Genomic DNA, 21,670 nt, shown 5'->3' on the forward strand with positions numbered 1-21,670 from the left:
ACAAAGGAGCATCAGTAAGTGTCAATTATTTAGGTTTTTTTAAAAAAGGCTTTCCGGGAGCCAACTCCAAAATGGATTTCTTGAGAAAATAGACTCTGTACTTTCTATACAGGAGGCAACTTGAAACCAACTCCAAGTGCTTCATATTCATAATTGGTCATTAATAACTGTGATGACTAACCCTCAAGGAAATGACTGCCAAAAGGCAAATGCTTAGGAAATAGGGTAGATGTTGAGCACCATGTCTCAGGGACTGCAGTGGGACACCAACCACACAGAAGAAAGGACGGTCTGCCTTGGATTCCACGACAGTGTGTGCCCTGTGAGCTCACCGTGGCCTCAGCTCGCCCTGACAGCCACTTATGGAAACTTATTGACCATCTATTTGTAGCGGTCACTGTGCCAGGCTTACTACAGATGAGCTATGGTGATATGAGGTTAGAAGAGTTTTTAAAATCCCTCATTGTCACACTGTGAGCAGGTAGCCAAAAAAGTCTTCAAGTCTAGTCTTTCCAACTCGGAAGCCTATTATCTTTTAACTTCATTTTTCTGAGTAATCAGAGGAATTTAGAACTCAAGTCATGTTTTCTTAAGCCTCGCCTATATAATAGTATCTTCAGGCAGGTACATTAATAATACCAAAAATCTTGGTTTACAAATTCAAGCGACTAAAGACTTGTGAACCACAAGCTGCAAGAAAAAATTGAGATACTTTAATCTGTAGAAGAGAAGGCTGAGGAAAAATTAGTTGGTGGCATTTTTCAAACACTCAAATTCATTGCTAATTCAGAACCCACTAACTTGGAAATTTATATTAACTGAAACAGTATTAGAAATAGACATAGCCCTTTGCAGCTATTTTTTAAAGATTATGCTCCAATGTAACGGAATAGTACAAAACAAGTTTGGAAGAAGCATAGACAACACAGTTAAGATAATGAATTACTTTAAAAGAAAGGAACTCACTGTTTTATGTAAATAAATCCAGGGAGTTACTGAGTGAGTAATCTCAGCTACTCACTACAAATGGTCCCCAGGAACTTGATTCTGTGAAAACTAAGTCCTTATACTACTACTAGAGGCTCAGTGCACGGAATTCATGCACTCGGAGGTGGGGGAGTTCAGCCTGGCCGGTGCCCTCTCGCATTCTGGGAGCCCTCAGGGGACATCCTTAGCGCTGCTGCAGAGATGGGAGAGGCTCCCGCCGCCACCACTACACTAGCCAGCTGTGAGCCCAGCTTCTGGCTCAGCAACACTCTCCCTGTGGCAGCGCACTGGCCACCAGGGGGCAGCTACTGCATTGAGCATTTGCCCCGTGGTGATCAGGGCATGTCATAGCAACCTGTTTGGCTGTTTGGTCAATTTGCATATTAGCCTTTTATTATATAGGACTAGAGGCCCGTTTGCAGGAAGATTCCTGCAAGAATAGGGCTCCTCTCCCATCTGCCGCTCCTACCCCGCCCTTCGCTGCCACTTCTCTTCCGCCCATCTCCACTACCTCAGCTCCATTACTTGGCTTCCTTCTACGGTGTCTTCAGTCTTTGCTCCCGGCAGTGGTATATGCAAATTAGCCGCCATCTTTGTTGGTGGTTAATTTGCATATCACACTGATTAGCCCATGGGAGGTGTAGGGAAGGTACAGTCAATTACCATCTTTGTCTGTTATTAGATAGGATGGGTGCTAATGTTACAAGGGATGCCGCACTCAGCGTGGCATCTACAATCCCTGAGGACAATGGCCAGGGTAATGATTCCACACTGGCTTTTGTTATACCTGGAATCTTCTGACCCAGTGATGCTTTGTGGCAGGGGTGGGATTGAGGAGGATGCTAAAGCAGCATTCCATGGGCTATCTCTCGTCTTGGTCACTGACCTTTGATCTGAGGGCTTAGAAGTATTAAGAAATCGGTCTTTAGAATATTCAGTAATTCTGAATGATCTTATCCCTCTGGCTATCTGAATTAATAAAGTCTGGCTGTATGTGAGAAGGAGCTACACAGAAGGAGGAAGTCAGCTGTTTTCTCTGGTTGCTGGAGTCAGAACAAAAAGCAGCAGATTGGGGTTTTAAAAGGAAAGGTTCACATTCAATTTAATTTCAGGAAGAACTTTCTAAAGATTATAGCTGCTCTTTATCCACCTATTCTTTCATTATATTCTGTGAACACGGACTATGTGTCAGGTGCTGTGCTGAGCACTGGTGATAGTGAAGGTAGCAGATACCGTGTCAGCCTACAATTATCATCAGCTCTGTCAGCATATAATTAATTACCTGCTGTGGAGTAAAGGAAACACAGAATGAGGAATGGGCTGATGGGAATATTGAGGAGATAAATAAAATTCAGTCTGCACCTTGGAATCTCACAGTCTAATAACACTGATTTTAAGAATTAGTGACGTTTTCTAAATAACAGGTATACACATGCTGGATGCATTGTGCTATGTTATTACATATTTTAATAAACATAGCATGATTTTTAGTTCTCAAAGCACCCCTAATTTTCAGATGAGAAAACTAAACCACCTGCTGAGGCACCTGTGCAAAGCAGAAGGGGCTCATTGGCCAGCGAGTGAGGATTTTGTATTATGCACCCTAAGTTCACACTTGAAAAATCCCTGGTGGAAATATTTCTCCAGAAGTTCTTCTCTGCCACCACCCAGGCAGACTCTCACCTTTCTCGGCTGCTCACCCCCCAGCTGCACACCTCCCTCTAGGACACAATAACTTCCCTCAGAGTTCTGCTGCCAGACGGTATTCCTAACCCAAGCACTCTCAACAGTCTTCCCCAAAAAGGAGGGCCTGCAAACTCCTATACCAGCTGCTAGGTGACCAAAGCATATCCGTCTCCTTGGTACTGTATCCAGGTGTGAGTAAAGAAGACCCCGAGTCCACTCTGCAAATCAGAGCCCCAACATCTGCTGCTCCAGTGCCCTGATGGATCCAGGGGCGCTGAGATGCTGAGCTGCAGCGCTTAGGGACCAGTGCCCCCGGGGCAGCTGGTGTTTTCTCAGGGAGACGCATATTTTCTGCATGTGCTCTGACTTTACAGGACTAGGAAGCTCTGCTGTAAGTCATCTCATGCCTGGGCTTGTTGGCAGTAAGGGAAAATACCTACCTTGAGTGATAGAAAGAAGGCAGATAGGACAATGGGAAGAAGGTGGGAGGGCAGACTGGGGTCAGAAACATAATTGGTGACCTTGGAAGAATAAAACCTGTTGGTCCATCCAGCAGCCTGACCCTTGAACTCATTAGCAAAGTCCTGTTGGCAGCTGTTTTCTCACAGCCACAAATGTGCAAAACTTGTCAAGATCAAGACTGAGTCAACTCATTCGGGATGCAAGGCTGGCTTGCCCCTTTGAACTTTGTTCCTATCACAGCCATTTAATTATTTTGTGAGTTCTTATAATTCTGAGGGCAAAGCAGGTGTCCAGAGTGCAATCCCTAACACTTTCCCAGGTTCCAATGTTTTTATGAACTGGGAGAAGCTTACAGTGCCTTAAAGCAACTACATAAAGAAGGCATCAGCATTTTCGACATAAGCTCCGTTTCCACGGGTTGATGCGCTCTGGAGAAACTCGTTTGAGGATGAGACTTGGCATATAGTGCCCCAGTCCCTGACTGTCCACACCTCATTGCATAGGTACTTACGAAGGAGTCCTTCACATTCACTACATTTGGCATCTGTAAATTTTAGAAATAGAAATGGCTTTACTAGTAGGTGGTTTCTGAATTTAATGTCAGTGCACACAATTCTCAGAGAACCAGAGACGTCAGGGATACCAAAAGTCCTGGTTTATAGATTCTGGTAGGACAAGAATATGAAGGGAATGAAGGGAAAGGAAAATAATTTAAAGGGACAGATGCCAGAAAAGGTTGGTATTCTCAGAAGGGCACCGGACGTAGACTGACATCATCATTTCTCCTACCCCAGGCCCTCCTTACCCTATTTCCTGCTTGTGTCATAGGCCGGGCCCTGGGCTTTGGTCAGAAAATCACTGAAAAGGCCGCCAAGAATCTCATGTTGCTTTTTGTGTCTCTATTTGAGGAGACTGCATTAAATGCTCTCTCAGCCATAAAATGCCTGATGGGGAGAGAGTTCTTAGACAAAGCCAGAAAAGCCTTACCCCTGGAGGTGAAAGAATTCCAGGAAAAGCCAGCACGGAACTCTGCAGAGGAAACTTAATGGGCAGCTGTGGTTCTCAGGGATGGATCAGTCAGGATGTGTAGGTATCCTGCTCCTGGCAGCAAGTACCCAGATCCTGGGAATGTGGACAGTGGGCTTCCGCCTCAGGATGGGGAGCATGGATCCAGGGGCCAGCGAGGATCCAGGGCCAGCCCCAGTTTCAGAGGAGAAGCTGGGCGCCTTGCCCAGCAGCGGGGCCATTCTGTGAGCCGTCCTCTCACGAGGCTGCCTCAGTGGCTGTTCACTCAGTGGAACCCACTTCTGGATTTATCTGTGCTTTGGGGGATGGGAGAGAGGAATCAGTTTAGCTTCATGGTTAAGCACATGGCCAAGTCCAAGAGCTTTATTTATAGCAGATGGCCTTGGGCAAGTTAACCTTTTGAGTCATGGTTCCTCATTTGTGAATGGCAGTAATAGCTCTTACCTTTAGGGTTGTGAAGATGAAGAGAGGATCCAAAGAAAATGGGGAACTCCTGGTAGCTGTAATAAGCAGCCAGACTTGATGATCTGTCTTCACTAAAGAAAGAGAGTCTCTGGCATCCTCCATGCTGAGCACACTTTGGCTCGAGGGTAGACAATCCCAAAGATGCTGGGAGTAAGTTATTCTGGCAGGCAGTCTGGGCATTCAGGGACTAAGACCTGAGCTGTTATAGCCCATGAATCTTTGGTTCCCATCCTCAGAGGCTGGGTCCATTCTGAGGAAGATCCATTTCTTTCTTTTCTTTTCTTTTTTTTTTATTTTGCTTAAAGTATTACAAAGAGTATTACATATGTCTCCTTTCCCCCCCCCCCACCCTTGACAATCCCCTGGCCTCCCCTACACCCCAGTGTCTTATGTCCATTGGTTATGCTTATATGCATGCATACAAGTCCTTCGGTTGATCTCTTACCCCCCTCTCTTGCAACCACCCCGCCCCCCGGCCTTCCTGCTGTAGTTTGACAGTCTGTTCGAGGCAGCTCTGCCTCTGTATCTATTTTTGTTCATAAGTTTATAATGGTCTTTATATCCAGAAATGAGTGAGATCATGTGGTATTTTTCCTTCATTGACTGGCTTATTTCACTTAGCATAATGCTCTCCAGTTCCATCCATGCTATTGCAAATGGTAAGAATTCCTTCTTTTTTACAGCAGCATAGTATTCCATCGTGTAGATGTACCACAGTTTTCTAATCCATTCATCTACTGATGGGCACTTAGGCTGTTTCCAGGTCTTAGCTATGGTGAATTGTGCTGCTATGAACATAGGGGTGCATATATCCTTTCTGATTGGTGTTTCTGGTTTCTTGGGATATATTCCTAGGAGTGGGATCACAGGGTCAAATGGGAGTTCCATTTTCAGTTTTTTAAGGAAACTCCATACTGTCTTCCATAGAGGCTACACCAGTCTGCATTCCCACCAGCAGTGCACAAGTGTTCCTTTTTCTCCACATCCTCTCCAGCACTTGTTTGTTGATTTGTTGATGATAGCCATTCTGACAGGTGTGAGATGGTACCTCATTGTTGTTTTGATTTGCATCTCTCGGATGATTAGCGACTTTGAGCATGTTTTCATATGTCTCTTGGCTTTCTGAATGTCCTCTTTTAAAAGGTGTCTATTCAGGTCCTTTGCCCATTTTTTGATTGGATTGTTTATCTTCCTTTTGTTGAGTTGTATGAGTTCCCTATAAATGTTGGAGGTTAAACCCTTATCAGTGATAGCATTGGCAAATATGTTCTCCCCTATAGTGGGCTTTCTTGTTGTTTTGTTGATGGTTTCTTTTGCTGCGCAGAAACTTTTTATTTTGATGTAGTACCATTTGTTTATTTTCTCTTTAGTTTCCAATGCCCTAGGATCTGTATCGGTGAAGAAATTGCTTTGGCATATGTCTGAGTTTTTGTTGCCTTTGGATTCTTCTAGTATTTTTATGGTTTCCCATCGTATCTTTAAGTCCTTTATCCATTTTGAGTTTATTTTTGTGTATGGTGTAAGTTGGTGGTCTAGTTTCATTTTCTTGCATGTATCTGTCCAATTTTCCCAACACCATTTATTGAAGAGACTATCTTGACTCCATTGTATGTTCTTGCCTCCTTTGTCAAATATTAATTGAGCGTATTGGTTGGGGCTGATTTCTGGGCTCTCTATTCTATTCCATTGATCTATATGTCTGTTCTTGTGCCAGTACTAGGCAGTTTTGAGAACAGTGGCTTTGTAATACAACTTGATATCTGGTATTGAGAGCCCACCTACTTTGTTCTTTCTCAGGATCGCTGCAGCTATTCGGGTTGTTTTTTATTCCAAATGAATTTTTGGAGAGTTCGTTCTAGGTCTGTGAAATATGCCATTGGTATTTTAATGGGAAGTGCGTTGAATTTATAGATTGCTTTGGGCAGTATGGACATTTTAATGATGTTGATTCTACCAATCCAAGAACACGGTATGTCTTCCATCTCTTTATGTCATCCTCTATCTCTTTTTTCAACGTCCTGTAGTTTTCTGAGTAGAGGTCTTTTACCTCTTTAGTTAAGTTTATTCCTAGGTAGCTTAATTTTTTTGGTGCAATGGTAAATGGGATTGCTTTTTTAGTCTCTCTTTCTGCAAATTCACTATTGGTGTATAGAAATGCCATAGATTTCTTGGTGGTAATTTTGTATCCTGCTACATTGCCGAATTCTTTTATTAAGTCTAATAGTTTTTTGATGGAGTCTTTAGGGTTTTTTAAGTATAGTATCATGTCATCTGCAAATAAGGACAATTTTACTTCTTCTTTTCCAATTTGGATGCCTTTTATTTCTTCTTTTTGTCTAATTTGCAATGGCTAATACTTCCAGTACTATGTCGAACAGGAGTGATGAGAGTGGGCATCCCTGTCTTGTTCCTGTTCTTAGGGGAAATGGTGTTAGTTTTTGTCCATTGAGTATGATGTTGGCTGTGGGTTTGTCATATATGGCTTTTATTATGTTGAGGTATGATCCTTCAATTCCCACCTTGCTGAGAGTTTTTATCAAAAATGGGTGTTGCCGAAACCGGTTTGGCTCAGTGGATAGAGCGTCGGCTTGCGGACTGAAAGGTCCCAGGTTCGATTCCGGTCAAGGGCATGTACCTGGGTTGCGGGCACATCCCCAGTGGGAAGTGTGCAGGAGGCAGCTGGTCGATGTTTCTCTCTCATCGATGTTTCTAGCTCTCTATCTCTCTCCCTTCCTCTCTGTAAAAAATCAATAAAATATATTTTAAAAAAAATGGGTGTTGAATTTTGTCAGACGCTTTTTCTGCATCAATTGATATGACTATGTGGTTTTTTCTTTCAATTTGTTTATGTGATGTATCACGTTTATTGATTTGCGGATATTGTACCATCCTTGCATCCCTGGGATAAATCCTACTTGGTCGTGGTGTATGATCTTTCTGATGTACTGCTGGATCCGATTTGCTAAGATTTTGTTGAGGATTTTGGCATCTATGTTCATGAGGGATATTGGCCTGTAATTCTCTTTCATTGTGTTGTCTTTGCCTGGTTTTGGTATTAGGGTGATGCTGGCTTCATAGAATGAGCTTGGAAGTGTTCCTTCCTCTTGGATTTTTTGTAGTAGTCTGAGGAGGATATGTTTTAGTTCTTCCTTGAATGTTTGGTAAAACTCCCCTGTGAAGCCGTCTGGTCCTGGGCTTTTGTTTGCTGGAAGCTTTTTGATGACTGCTTCAATTTCTTCCAAAGTGATTGGCCTGTTGATATTTTTAGATTCTTCCTGATTAAGTTTTGGAATGTTATATTTTTCTAGGAATATGTCCATTTCCTCCAGGATGTCTAGTTTGTTGGAGTAGAGTTGTCCATAGTATTTTTTGACAATCATTTGTGTTTCTGTGGGATCTGTTGTTATTTCGCCTCTATCATTTCTGATTTTGTTTATTTGGGTCTTCTCTCTTTGCTTCTTGGTGAGCCTGGCTAGAGGTTTGTCAATCTTGTTTATCCTTTCAAAGAACCAGCTCTTGGTTTCATTGATTTTCTGTATTGTTTTTTTGGTCTCTATGTCACTTATTTCTGCTCTAATCTTTATTATCTCCTTCCTTCTGCTCACTCTGGGCTTTTCTTGTTGCTCTCTTTCTAATTCTTTGAGCTGTAGATTTAGATGATTTACTACCATTTTTTCTTGTTTGTTGAGATAGGCCTGTAGAGCTATAAACTTCCCTCTCAGGATTGCTTTCATTGTGTCCCAAAGGTATTGGATTGTTGTGTTTTCATTGTCATTAGTTTCCATGATGTTTTGAATTTCTTCTTTGATCTCATTGGTAACCCAATCAATATTTAATAACATGCTATTCAGCTTCCAAGTGTTTGAGTATTTTGAGTTGTTTTTATTGTAGTTTATTTCTAATATTATGCCCCTGTGGTCTGAGAAGATGCTTGGTATGATTTCAATCTTCTTGAATTTGGGGAGACTTTGTTTGTGACCCAATATGTGGTCTATTTTTGAATATGTCCCATGAGCACTTGAGAAGAACGTATATTTTGTGGCTTTGGGGTGAAGTGTTCTGAAGATGTCGATTAAGTCCATCTGATCTAGTGAGTCATTTAGGATTTCTGTTTCTTTGCTGATTTTTTGTCTAGAGGACTTATCCAGTGATGTCAGTGGTGTATTAAAGTCCCCTACTATGATTGTATTGTTGTTGATCTCTCCCCTGATATCTTCCAGGAGTTTTCTTATGTATGTGGGTGCTCCTGCATTGGGTGCGTGGGTCTCTTGTAGACAGCAAATATATGGGTCATGTTTTTTTATCCATTCAGCCACTCGATGTCTTTTGATTGGACCATTTACTCCATTTACGTTTAAAGTTATTATTGAAAGGTACTTGTTTGTAGCCATTTCTATTTTTTTGTGGCTGTTTTCTTTCTGGGATTTTTATTTCTTCTTTTTACACCAGTCCCTTTAGCAATTCGTGCATTGCTTCTTGGTGGTGATAAACTCCCTTAGCCTTTTTTGTCTGTGAAGCTTCTTATTTCCCCTTTAATTTTGAATGACAGCCTTGCTGGATAGAGTATTCTTGGATTCAGTCCTTTGCTTTGCATTACTTTGTAAATTTCTGTCCATTCTTTTCTGGCCTGATGTGTTTCTGTTGAGAAATCATTTGATAATCTGATGGGGGATCCTTTGTAGGTAACTCTCTGTTTCTCTCTTGCAGCCTTTAAAATTCTCTCTTTGTCTTGTACATTTGCCATCATTATTATGACGTGTCTTGGTGTGGGTCTTTGGGGTTCATCTTGCCTGGGACTCTCTGTACTTGTGTAACTTTTTTCTTCCTCATATCTGGGAAGTTTTCTGACATTATTTCTTCAACTAGATTTTCTAATCCTTGCTGCTCTTCTTGTCCTTCTTGCAGCCCTATTATGCGTATGTTACTTCGTTTCATGTTGTCCCGAAGCTCCCTTAGGCTCTCCTCCTGCTTTTTAATTTTTTTCTCCAGTTGCTGTTCAGATTGAGCTTGTTTCTCTGCCTTATCTTCTAACTCACTAATTCAGTCCTCTGCTTCTTCTAGTCTGCTGTTGAAACTTTCCATGGTGTTTTTGATTGTAGCTATATCACTTTTCATTTCTTCCTGATTCTTGCATAGGTTGTTGATTTTCTCATCCATCCGGTGAATGAATTGTACAGCCATTATTCTGAATTCTTTTTCTGTCATGTTGCATGCTTCAACTTCATTAATTTCCTTTCTTGGCGACTCCTCATTGTCTTTCCTCTGGGTGTTGTGCTGTCTCTTCATTCTGATTATCTCCCGATGGTTCAAACGTCGAGTTGCGTGGGCCTGGGCCGTGTGCAGTGGGAGCCTCCCACCACCCTAGTGTCACTGAAAAGCTCTGACACTAAGATGTGTGGTTGTTGTGGGTTGGTGGGAACCAGGCTCACTCAGGGTCAGTGTTGTCAGCGCTCAATGTGGCCTCGTATGCACCCTTAGAATCAGGGACCCTGACTGCACCGTGCTGAAGCAGAGACCCCCCTGGAAAATCAGAGCCCCCTAGCGTGTGCCAGGAGTCAGAGTTCCCCAAGAATCCAGTCTCAGAGTCTCTGTTGCTTCGCGCGACCTTGCTTTGAGAATCAGGGTCCCTGTGTGCCCTTGCACCAGGAATTGGAGTCACTGGCTCTTAGTATGAATGCACAGGGAATCAGGATCTCAGGCGCAGGTGATAAGAAACACAGTCAAGTCACTGGTGCTTGGTGCTGCCTCCTTCCCAGAGAATCGGGGTCCCTGGGCCTGTGCTACGCAGGACAAATTCCCGGTGTTCGCGTGATTGCTCCCAGCCCAGGGCTCCTGGAGCAGGCAGTGCAAGCAGGACCAGTTCCCTGTGTTTCCGTGATTGCTCCCAGCCCTGGACTCCTGAACCCAGCCCTACGCGGGATCAGTTCCAAGGTGTTCTCGCACTTCGAGGCCAAAGTTCCTGCAGCGCTGAGGCCCCGGCAAGGGGTGGGTCTATCAGTTAGTTACTCTGGCGCTGCCCGAGAGCCTGCGGGAAGGGGGGATGGGCTCTGTTACTCATGGATATGCCCTGGGGATTTCTGAACTTTTGGTGTCCGCAGGTCTATAGCTGTGGTCACAGGTCTCTGTCCCCAGTGGCTGCAGGGTCCTGGTTTGCGTCTGAGATCAGACTGGGTGGTGCTGAGGCCCGGATCCTAGTCTCAAGCAGCTCTGTTTCCCAAGATGGTGTGGTCGCTATGCCTGTGCTGGCCGCCCAGGAGTGTCCGTGCAGGGAGCAGGACTCCGCTGCCTAAGACTGCCCGGTTTAGCAGCCCCTTAGAAGACCTGCAGAATCTAACTGTCCCTAGCTCATACACACACACCATACACGTCCACACACTCCTCTATCACTTCCTTGCGCTCTCACACTCTCTCCCTCCCTACCTTCCTGCTGGTCGTTATTTTCCGCCTTATCGGAAGATCCATTTCTATGTGAAACTAGAATAGTCCAGACATTTAGAATTGCCCGAGTACAACATGTGATGTACTAAATCTGAGCATTGTATATCTAGGCCAGTGGTTGGCAAACTCATTAGTCAACAGAGCCAAATATCAACAGTACAACGATTGAAATTTGTTTTGCGAGCCAAATTTTTTAAACTTAAACTATATAGATAGGTACATTGTTATTAACTTAATTAGGGTACTCCTAAGGCTTAGGAAGAGCCACACTCAAGGGGCCAAAGAGCCACATGTGGCTCGTGAGCCACAGTTTGCCGACCACCGATCTAGGCTAACATAAAGGACACTGAATTCTGAATAGCAGGGTCTTTCTTTTTGAACTCCTCTGGCAACACTTCCCCATGCAAACAGCCGATCCTTTTTCCAAAAGGCCATTCTGTGACAGTGAAGTCTCCTTAACGGAGGGAGGAGAAAATGAATGGAGAGATAATGAATCATCTGTAAAGCTGGTTGAGAGTAAAGCTGACCAGTTGGAGGCCCTGAAATGAGGACGTCTCAAACTTGGCCCTTGTGATCCTGGGGGAGTCTCAGACGATGGCCCTGTGATTCAGGGCTCTGCAGTCCATGGCCAGCCTCAGGTGTGACAGTGTATGAGACAGCCAAATGGCACCACACTGGAGAAAGGCTAGCTGCATCTTCCTACAAATATCCCTATGGAGACTAGACTCTCTTCTGACATGGACCTCATCATCCTAGGGCTTCCAAAATCAAGCACCAAACCTACTAGAATCTATAAATGCCAACTCTTTACTTTTGCCTTAGTGTTAGGACACTGGCAGAATTCTACTCAGAGCAAAGAGGTTTCGGATGGGGAATGGGCACATTCTGGAGTTCAGATACTAATTGTTGAGCATCAAATGAGATTGTATGAGAAAGGTGTGAAAGATAAACTATAGACCTATCAGATATATGCTAATAAATATACTAAGCATTTTGTATATAACATTTATTTTTTCATTCTTTCAGCTCTGCTAGATAGCATTCTGAGTTCAAGAAATTCGATGGTGAACACATTTTTGTTTTCATGGCAGCCCGATAAGGAACCTGACACCTGAGAGGTTCCGGATCTCCTGTAGGGGTTCACACAGATATAGGCAGAGACCACACCCCAAGCCACTGCTCCACAAAGCACCACAGAAATGCTAGCTGTTGAGCCTCTTGTCGCGAAGATTACATTGTATTCTGTGATATTCCCTACCGTGCTGAACACAGCACTGCGTTGTGCCTCTTCCCAGTCCTAAATGTGTAAGATGCTGACATAAACTTTACTAAGGATGTTTCATTCTAAGCTTATCCTATAAACGGGAAGCCTGTGGGGTGACAACCAGATCTTGGAAGGTGTCTCATTAGGTTGGATAATCCACACCACCATTTTAGAAATTAAATATGTAATAATTTTTTCAGATAATGTATTTGTGAAGATGAGATATAATTAGCGGAATATGTCACCCACCTATGATGAAATCAACTTAATTTGGTTTAGGGAAGAGTGGGGTCCCTGGGAATGGCAAGACATCACAGAAGGTACTTGTGAGTTTGTCAGGGCATACAGTGTGAGTGAAAGACAAAAAGCGGTTCTGTGGTCTTCTCAGTCTGACTACAAATGGCATTGGGTCCAGTGAAGTCCACATAGTAAGTGATGTTACCACTGTAACTCCAGGATGATCTTATAGCCTGTGAATCACTCGTCCTCACAATCAGATTGAGAGGCCGCAGACTCAGTTAACAGCCGAATGGATGATGAACCATGCAAGGGGGATGCACAGTGGCCTTTGTTGGGACATCAGTTTGTTATGTATGCTCATTACTATTATTTCAGTTAATACATTCCACTTGGTTGGTTGGTTGAAGTCATAGGATCCCCAGTTGAAAGAAGGGTGATCAAAAATAATTTTTATGTCTCTAACAACTGTTCTTTTCCTATTATAATCTAGAGAACCATCAGGTTATATGCACATGTGACTCTTGCTGCCAGTGAAGGCGGCCTTCTTACCTCGTGTTATGTGAACGGAATATGTTCATGTTCAATTAAATGTCTGTTTCATGCCACTCCCTGAAAATTTACTTCAGCAGGAATAGTGCTTCCTCCTTCTAGGGGTCCCCTTTCCTCTAGACCACACCCAATGCCAGGACCCTTTCTCCTTTATGGGAGCCACCTCTAACCCTCACTCTGTTACTCTGTCCAGAATCCAACTGCCAGATGAGGACCCTCGACAGTGGGATCGGAACCTTCCCACTCCCAGACTCGGGGACTCGCTCAGCCGGACGGTACATATGCCAGGCAGACCCCTCAGGGGACACCGAGCCTGACCTGTGCCTCCAGCCAGTCCTTTGTGTAGCCCCTTCCATCCGAGCCCAGACCCTTGAACGAGAAGTGCCTTCTTCCGCCGACAGCCAGGACTTGGCAGACAACGCCATCGTTCACTCCACGTCCGACCCCACCATGACTGCCAGGGGGACGCGGCCTCTGCAGAGTCGCCTCCCCAAACCAGCCGCCTCAGGTAAAGTGCCTATTACCTTCCAAATTAGATTGTTTTCCTACGCAAATCATGCACTTGCTGACAAAATGGAAAACATGCCGCAGAAAAAGTTTCCGCCGGGAAGTCAGTGAGTGACCTCTGCCCGGTGGACATGTGGTCCCATGGAAAGCCCTGCATGTCCTCCACCAAAAAGTCAGACAAGCATTAAACATTACCTGCTCTTAGCATTATGTGAAGGAGTTGTACATACATATAAAGGAGGCAAGCATGTAAGCACAGGGATATGGATATGTAAATTGATTAAGAAAAAAAAAACACAACATGCACATGGGCTTTTATCTTTTAAAACTTAACTCTGATTATAGATAATTTAAACTCAACATAAATTTAACTGAAATGCTGCTTGCCCTCTAACCAGAAACTTTTTTCTGATATAATCCTATCCTGTTCAAATATGTGTATATGCTGAACTATAAAATCTTAGTTGGATGCATCAGCAGTAGATTCACTGCAGTAGAGCGGTGTGAGCCTTCCCATGAAGAAGTACCATCTTCAGCTGCTGTCATTTGAAACAGTCTTTCATGATTAAAGATAGGACCAGGCTAAAGGTCAAAGTTTTTTTATTGGCCCCTCAAGATTAAAAATATTTATTGCAGCTCAAGGTGACACTGCACAATGTTTAACTTGTATGGATCATGTTGCACTTGTGACATGTGTAAGCATATGAAATAGAACTCTGAAGACTTGCCTTTATTATTTGATGCTGAGAAAGGAACCACAAGTAGAGATTATATTAGAGGCTCCTGAAAAATTCGAAAAGAAGACTTTTAATTAAACATCTTTGAATCGATGTGATTGAGCTATTCCCATGGCTGAGTCCTTCCTTCTCATTGTAATACTAACTGCCATGAATGTTTCATTGCGAACTTCTGCTTCTTTCAAGCCAAGGCTACATTTTAAAAAGCCGGAATGCGTATTATTTTTGAAATACATGCATTGTTAATTAATGACACCGCCTCCAGAGACTCAGGGGCGAAATCTTAGTTATAGATTGTGCTCCATGCCTGAATAGTCACATGTGTGACCTCAATTCAGCAGCCGGCTGCCGAGTAGACGCCATGATTAAACACTGTCATTATAACAAATTGAATAGAAACTGCAAGCCTTGAATTGCTTCATAAGAAGGGGATAGGAAAGAGATTGTTCTGATCTTGCTGCAGGTATTCACTGCACCAGTTTCCTAAGGTTTGTGTCTTAATTAAATTGTCATGAAGAGTTGTAAAAAAGTAGTATATGGTCAAGAGCGAGGTCGACATGGGGAGGGAGACTTTGGTGTTGCGCACCCTGCAGCTTCCTGTCCGCCAGTTGATATTGTCAGCGTGGTTCTTAGGCCAGTTTTCCAAGGGCTCTCTTTTGTCTGTGGCCATTGGTTACTCATTTTAAAAATTAAGGAATGAAGAACCAGCTGCAACGAAAGGCAAGTGGTTTAGGGCAATCACTCCTTCCTTCATGCATGCATTTGAATTGGTTTTTCTCTTATCTCCATGTCAAAAATGGAAGTAACTGTACAAATCTCGCAGTGCTGATGGAAATACAATTACTTTGCTTCTGCTCACAAGCAAAACGCTGTTGAGAGGCTAGCCCAGCCTGTCCCGTTGATAACCACTGAGGCCGGAGGATCACTGCAGCCTCCCCTTCCTGGCATGAGAAGGAATACACTCTGCAGGTCGATCTACTCTGATGGGAAATAGAGGCCTTCCTTTCTTCCATCTCTGCTAAGTACATCCTCGATCCTCAAAATGGGGACCATGGCCAACATCAGCAGCAGCATCCGGGAACTTGTCAGAGATGCAGAATCTCAGGCCCCGCCCCAAACCTACTGAATCACAATCTGCAGTTTAATTAATAAGAGCTCAGTGGATGCACAAAGCAAATCAAAGCTTGAGGAGTCCGGCCCTGCAGGATTTTTAAGGGCCTCTGAGTGAGGTTGCCCAAACCACATCTTTTAAAATGACCTTCACAGGTATTCTAGGAAAATCAGAGTTCCCTGCTCACATATGTTTGGGAAAGGCTGTTTATTTAAATCTCCCTTGGGAAGTTATGACTGTCCCCATTAGCACAATGAAGGCTCTGAGAAGCGCTCCAAAAAGGGAACCTGTTAGACATTTGATGAAAAACACTATTTGATAAATAACCAGTGTTCCCCAGTTTCCCCCCTGAACCCTTTCTTAACATGCAGAGCTTATCAGCATTTCATGGCAAAGTGGTCCCAGGACAGCTTGCCTTTGGTCTCCAAGGTGGGCATTCTCTTTGGACGTGCAGAACTACGCAGACGTGTCTGTTAGGACGGACTTGCAGGGGGCAGAATGCTGGAAAGTGCAGCTTTCACCACATTGGGACCTTTCTTATTATTTCTGAATATCTCCCCCACCCCCTCCCTACATTTCCATAGAGTTGAAGGAAGCTGACTGTAGTTTCATATACATTTCCTCATTTAGGAAAAATCCATTCCCAAAAGCAGAATGACGCCGAGCCACGGCCTCAGACCTGCTCGTCAGTATGTGCTGAGAACACACTGGCCAGGGAGCTGCTTCCAGACTGGAGGGGTGAAGACCCCCCTGCGGACACCCAGGTGAGGGAGGCCAACAGGCGGGCAGCCTCCACCCGTTGGTCCTGACTGTGAAGAGTGAACTCCTGAAACACTTTGGTGAAGAGTTAATTTTAAGTCAGATTTGTTGTTGGTTCAGTGAGTAAAAACGTAGGCCAAGGCTCCCTTTCCCCTGAATTAAGTAACGCCCCGGGCTCTCGGGCTGGATCCAAAGTGCCTTCACCCATCTGCACTCAGATGCTTGAGGGACGGCGGCTCTGCCCCGACCAGACGTGGCGCAGCACGCATTGCTCTCCCAGGCTGAGGAGCACCATTTAGAATGATTGGGTGATATTTTCCCATTGTCTCCTCAGCTCCTCCAACCTTTACCTTGTCCCTATGAGACAGGTAAAGCGGGTTTGATTAGACTCCTTTTAGGGATGAATAATCTGAGGCCTGGGAGCGGTCGTGGTCGAAAGACTTGCCAGGGACAGTGAGACCTGCGCTTCTTTCATCTCTGTCATGTGTGCTGTGGGCTCTTCATCACCCTGAGATGGCACACAGAGGGCTAGGGAGGGGCTCATGGCTCAGGGATTCCTCAAGCCTCCCTCTGGGTACTTGGTATCCCCGTCTATAGCCCCTCCCATTTACCAGTTCCGGCTAATTGCTTAGACCCCATCCAACCTGCACACTATTTCTCAGCTTGCCCTGGGCCTGGCCCGCTTCAGGGTCTTTGGTGGCACCCAGCAGTGAAGGGTGGGAGGAAGGACATAAGGACCAACTACCAGACCTCCTGGCCCTTCCGGGACCTTCCTGCTCTGTTGCCTTTGCCTCTCCAAGTCCCGCATTAAAACCCTAAAAGACCCAGAGTTGGATGGGGAAGTAGATTAGCAACAACAGGTGGTAATAGTGGCAAAGCAGTTCGGGCAATTCCAAGAAAGAGAGAATTGTTTAGTGCTGCCCTCCCCCACATGTGCTGGCAGGAACTCCTCACCCAACATTCCTATCCCCCAAACACATACCTCTCAGGGGTCCCCTTCCCCCTCATCTCCTGCTGGCTCTGCCCATTGGAAATCCTGCCTGTCTTGTAAGAGTCATCACCATGACGTGGAACTCAGAACTCCAGTTCATTGACTGCCAGGGAAGGAAAGTTTGAAGCAAGAGTTAGCTTTGGATTTCCAGCTCCTGGCACAGCACCTGGTTCCATTAGTGCTTATTGAATGGAGGGATGAAAACATGCATCTCTCCATACCCAGAAAGTGTTCCTGGGGTCCTTCAGGAACGCTAGCCATGAGGCTCCCCTGGAACCACTATCTGTAGACTTATCCTTAATAGACATCATCCTTGCTATTGAAATCTCTGTACTGAGCTCTGTACCCCCAGAACCTAGCACACGGCTTGGCACAGGGTAGCTATCGATAAGCACATGTTACATGGGTGGATGAATGAGTAAATGACTAAGAGAATAAAGGGTGGAATAAGTGCTTGAATTTATAACCACGGCTGAAAGAGCTCACATCCTAAAATGTGTTTTTGTAATTTCCAAACAAGTGACACTCCCAGATGGACTTGGGAGACCCGTCGCATACATGTGCCTGGAAGATGGGGAATCATGGGCTCTGACAGGGCAGAGGCCCAACACCCTGAGCCCCACCCCCCACCCCCCCACCCCCCCACCCAGGAGCTGCAGTCCTAGACCCGGTATTCTGTTTGTGTGCATGGAGGGGAAATGTCCATACAGTACCGCCCCCCCCGCCCCCCCCCCCCCCGCCGCCACCCACAGTTCCTGAACACGCTGATCACAGCACCGTGACACCTAGTGGGCCAGGCTGTGTGTGTGTGTATGTGTGTGTGTGTGTGTGTGTGTGAGCAAAGGGGAGACTGAGTCCCTAAGCCTGGCCTCTGTCAGTACCTCTGAGGGTTATACAGGGTCAGCAGTTGCGTGCTTTCCTAAAAGCTCCTGTCCTTCCAGAGGCTGGGAGAAATATTCCAAATTGTGCAAACATTTATTCTTTTGTTCCCAAGGTTGATCCTTTTCATACCCTCTGATACTTGAAAGCCTGTAACGAGATCAGTTAAATAAATAAGCCATTAGGTTTGGAACAGCGACTCTAACAGGCACTTTAGAAAATAGGACCCATAAAGAAGTGTACCCAATGCAGAGCAGGTGGTGCGGGGACTTGCAGCGCCTGGGCCAGTGCTGTGTGGTCAGAGGCTTAGCGCCGGCCTGACTACAGCTCCGCTGATTGACAGACTGGCAAGCCCAGTTACTCCGGGGGGCGGGGGCATTGGGAAGGGCATTCTGTGCACCAGCAACAGCCAGGTGTGAACTGTTCCACATCCTCACAGGGTTTCCTCACAGGAAATCCAGCTGTCAGCACTGGATTTGTGTGAATCATCTGAACAGTCTCACGTTACTCATTTAGGACAAGGGACCCAGAAAGTGCTCGTATTCTGCCAACGGTGGCAGGGATAGTGACAGTGACCGGGCTGTGGGAATCATGGTTTTGGAGCTGGAAGGGGCAAGTTAGTGAAAGCAGTGCAGAGTGCCACCCCAGGTAACACAGGCGAGCACAGGGACACTGGGGCTCCTCTGTCTGGGAAGCCACCGAAGTGCTTTCCCTGTGCTCTGCCTCCTCCCTTCCCCGAGATTTCACTTCTCAGCTCATCTCTCCTGAGATCTAATTTTCTGGCACGTACAGAAGAGTGTCTGCGAACATCAATTTGTTTTCTGGTATAATCTTCATGACATTGCAGTGCAGTAAGGATTTTATTTCCAAATCTGGCATCTCCCAAAAAGTCTCCAGTTGAGTTCTCTCGGTAATGCAGGGATGGCTGTAAAGATAAGTTTGTTCTTAATCACATACTTTGGCCAGTCCAATTGCCCAGTGAGCCTGGAGAGAATCACAGGCTGGACCTGCAGCCACGCCATTGTGAGCAGGTCTGTTTATGAGCGTGAAATTCCCTCACACCATTCCTGTTGGAAGCAGAATTGGCAGCAGAAAAGTCATCATCCCGAGGCACTTAAAAATATGTGTGTTCAGATGGCATTTCCGTACACACAGAAGGACAGATGCGCCCCAACGCAAAATGTGGTCTGGGCTCTGCCTTTCTTCTAATCTATTCTGGATTGTCAGGAATCCTATACAATAAAAGGCTAATATGCAAGTTGATCAAACGGCGGAACCACCTGTCGCTATGATGGGCACTGATCACCATGGGGCAGACACTCAATGCAGGAGCTGTCCCTGTTGGTCAGTGCACTCCCACAGGGAGAGTGCTGCTCAGCCAGACGCCCTGAGCGGGGCTTATGGTTGGCGAGTGTAGCAGTGGTGGCAGGAACCTCTCCTGCCTCCATAGCAGTGCTAAGGATGTCCGACTGCCGGCTTAGGACTGCTCCCTGGGCCTAACCTCTCAGGCAGACATACCCTGAGGGCTCCCGGACTGCAAGAGGGTGCAGGCCGGGCTGAGGGACTCCCCAACCCAGCCCCTGGAGTGCAAGAATTTCATGCAAAGGGCCTCTAGTATTTTAATAATGCACTAAAGCAGCATTCTTTCTTCATGAATCAACTTTTTTCTCCAATACTAATTTAGCGATGATATGATAAAACCATGACTTTTTTCTTAAACAAGACTGATGTTACTTTAGGGGAAAATGTGATCTAGCAACCATGCCTGTTTCCAGTTTCCCAAGAGCCTTGGTGTTTGTGACGTGTAGGGGGAGGAATGGCATATGTGAATAGCCATTACCTGGGGCCTCTACTCTGCTCCTTGCTCCCTGCCAGCCCTCAAGAGGCAGGACCAGGCTGCATCCTGCCAGGGCTCACCAGGAAGAAAGTGGCAACCACCACTGGCATTAGAGCAGTGGTTCTCAACCTGTGGGTCGCAACCCCTTTGGCGGTCAAACAACCCTTTCACAGGGGTCGCCTAAGACCATCCTGAATATCAGATATTTACATTACGATTCATAACAGGAGCAACATTACAGTTATGAAGTAGCAACGAAAATAATTTTATGGTTGGGTCACAACATGAGGGACTGTATTTAAAGGGCCAGAAGGTTGAGAACCACTGCACTAGAGTTTGGTTGTTGTCCCCATTAGGTCTCTGTGGTTGGTCAGTGTCTCTCTGCTGGTGACAGATAAAAGGGAAGGGCTTTCATTGGCGTGAGGTCTGCCCAGTGAAGACGCCTAGGGCCAGGCCAGCTCCTAGTCCAAGCTCTTCCCTGGAACCTCTCGTGAGTCCAGTGAATAACACCCCCTCCCTGACCCTCCACTGCTCCATCCAAGAGTGCTGTCCAGGGCCGGTTCCAGCTCTGAAACACCACTCAGTTAGGCCCGGCTCCTGCGTGAGTAACTGGACAAAGACTCCTGTCAGACGCTAAAACATACATGGAATAAACTAGGAAATGCTTCCAGTGTGATGAGAGGAGATAAAAGCTTTGGACAAAAATAGGAAAGCAAGGTGGTATGGGAGAGCGGACTCTGGGAAGGCGCCGGGAGGGGCAGTGTTAAAGTGGAGCAGTCCCACAGCCTCGCTGAGGAGGTGATGTTCCCGTGGAGGTGAAGGGGGAGAGGGAGGACCCAGGAGGATCTCGGGAGGAGCATTCTGGACAGAGGGCACAGCCAGGGCAGAAGCCTTGAGAAGGAGCAGCAGGCAGCAGCGCAGCTGTGGGAGCAACCTGCAAGGCTGGTAGAGGTCAGACAGGCAAAAGGGCTGGAGCGGGGAAGGCCTTGATCGCCAGCCCGAGGCCTTTGCTTCCTCTCTGAGAGACACCTGTGGCGGCCTTTGGACAACTCTGAGAGCCATGTTGTAAAAGGATGACTCTGGCTGTCGTGTTGTAAAACCTGAAGAAGCAAGATCCACTAAGAGGCTATTACATCATCCAGGCAAGAGCTGTCTGCAGCTGGGCTGTGGTCACAGTGAGGGGCTGGCAGCCCTGGCTGAGAGAGCCCTCCTTGGCGATGGCAGTGCCCAGCCATCAGCCAGGGCCCATGAGCACCTGAATGTGGCTGGTGCGAGTAAGGAACTGAATTTTTAAATGTAACTTTTGCTGTAATTTTTCTAAGAGTTATCTCTTGAGCCACGCCCTTTTGCTCTTTCTTCTTATTATTATTATTAACTTAAACTTAAATATGAATAGCCACACAGGACTTGTACCACACAAGGAGTGAGATGGTCTGATTCCAGATCTAATTGAAAATAAAACCCCATTCACTAACTGGCTATAGCTGGGGTGGAAGGCAAAGCACAGTCCGCGATGGCTCCAGGGTTTGGGTCCTGGGAGGGAGGGCTCTGCTGCCTGAAAGGCAGATGCTGAGTTTGGGGCTGGGAGGCAGGTTATGGTTAACTTCGGATGCACAGAGTTTGAGGGGCTGGGCAAGCAAGTGGAGGTGTTGAGCAGACGGTGGGCTGTGTGTCTGGAGTTTGGCAGATCAGGCCGGGCCTGAAAACGTAAAACTGAGTGTCAGCCACCTAG

At 45.8% G+C, this 21,670-nt stretch overlaps 1 protein-coding gene across 1 annotated transcript in view; it reads left to right on the forward strand.

Moving 5' to 3' along the window:
• The window catches only part of NCKAP5 (NCK associated protein 5), an 870,011-nt gene that overhangs the window by 795,338 nt on the left and 53,003 nt on the right, over positions 1-21,670 (forward strand). The window contains exons 17-18 of the mRNA XM_081095330.1: positions 13,311-13,625; positions 16,103-16,236. Of these exons, the coding sequence (XP_080951456.1) occupies positions 13,311-13,625; positions 16,103-16,236 (449 nt within the window). The remainder of the gene's footprint in view (positions 1-13,310; positions 13,626-16,102; positions 16,237-21,670) is intronic.

This window comes from Myotis nattereri (genome assembly GCF_964212035.1).
Source record: "Myotis nattereri genome assembly, chromosome: 7".
Classification (NCBI taxonomy): Eukaryota; Metazoa; Chordata; class Mammalia; order Chiroptera; family Vespertilionidae; genus Myotis; species Myotis nattereri.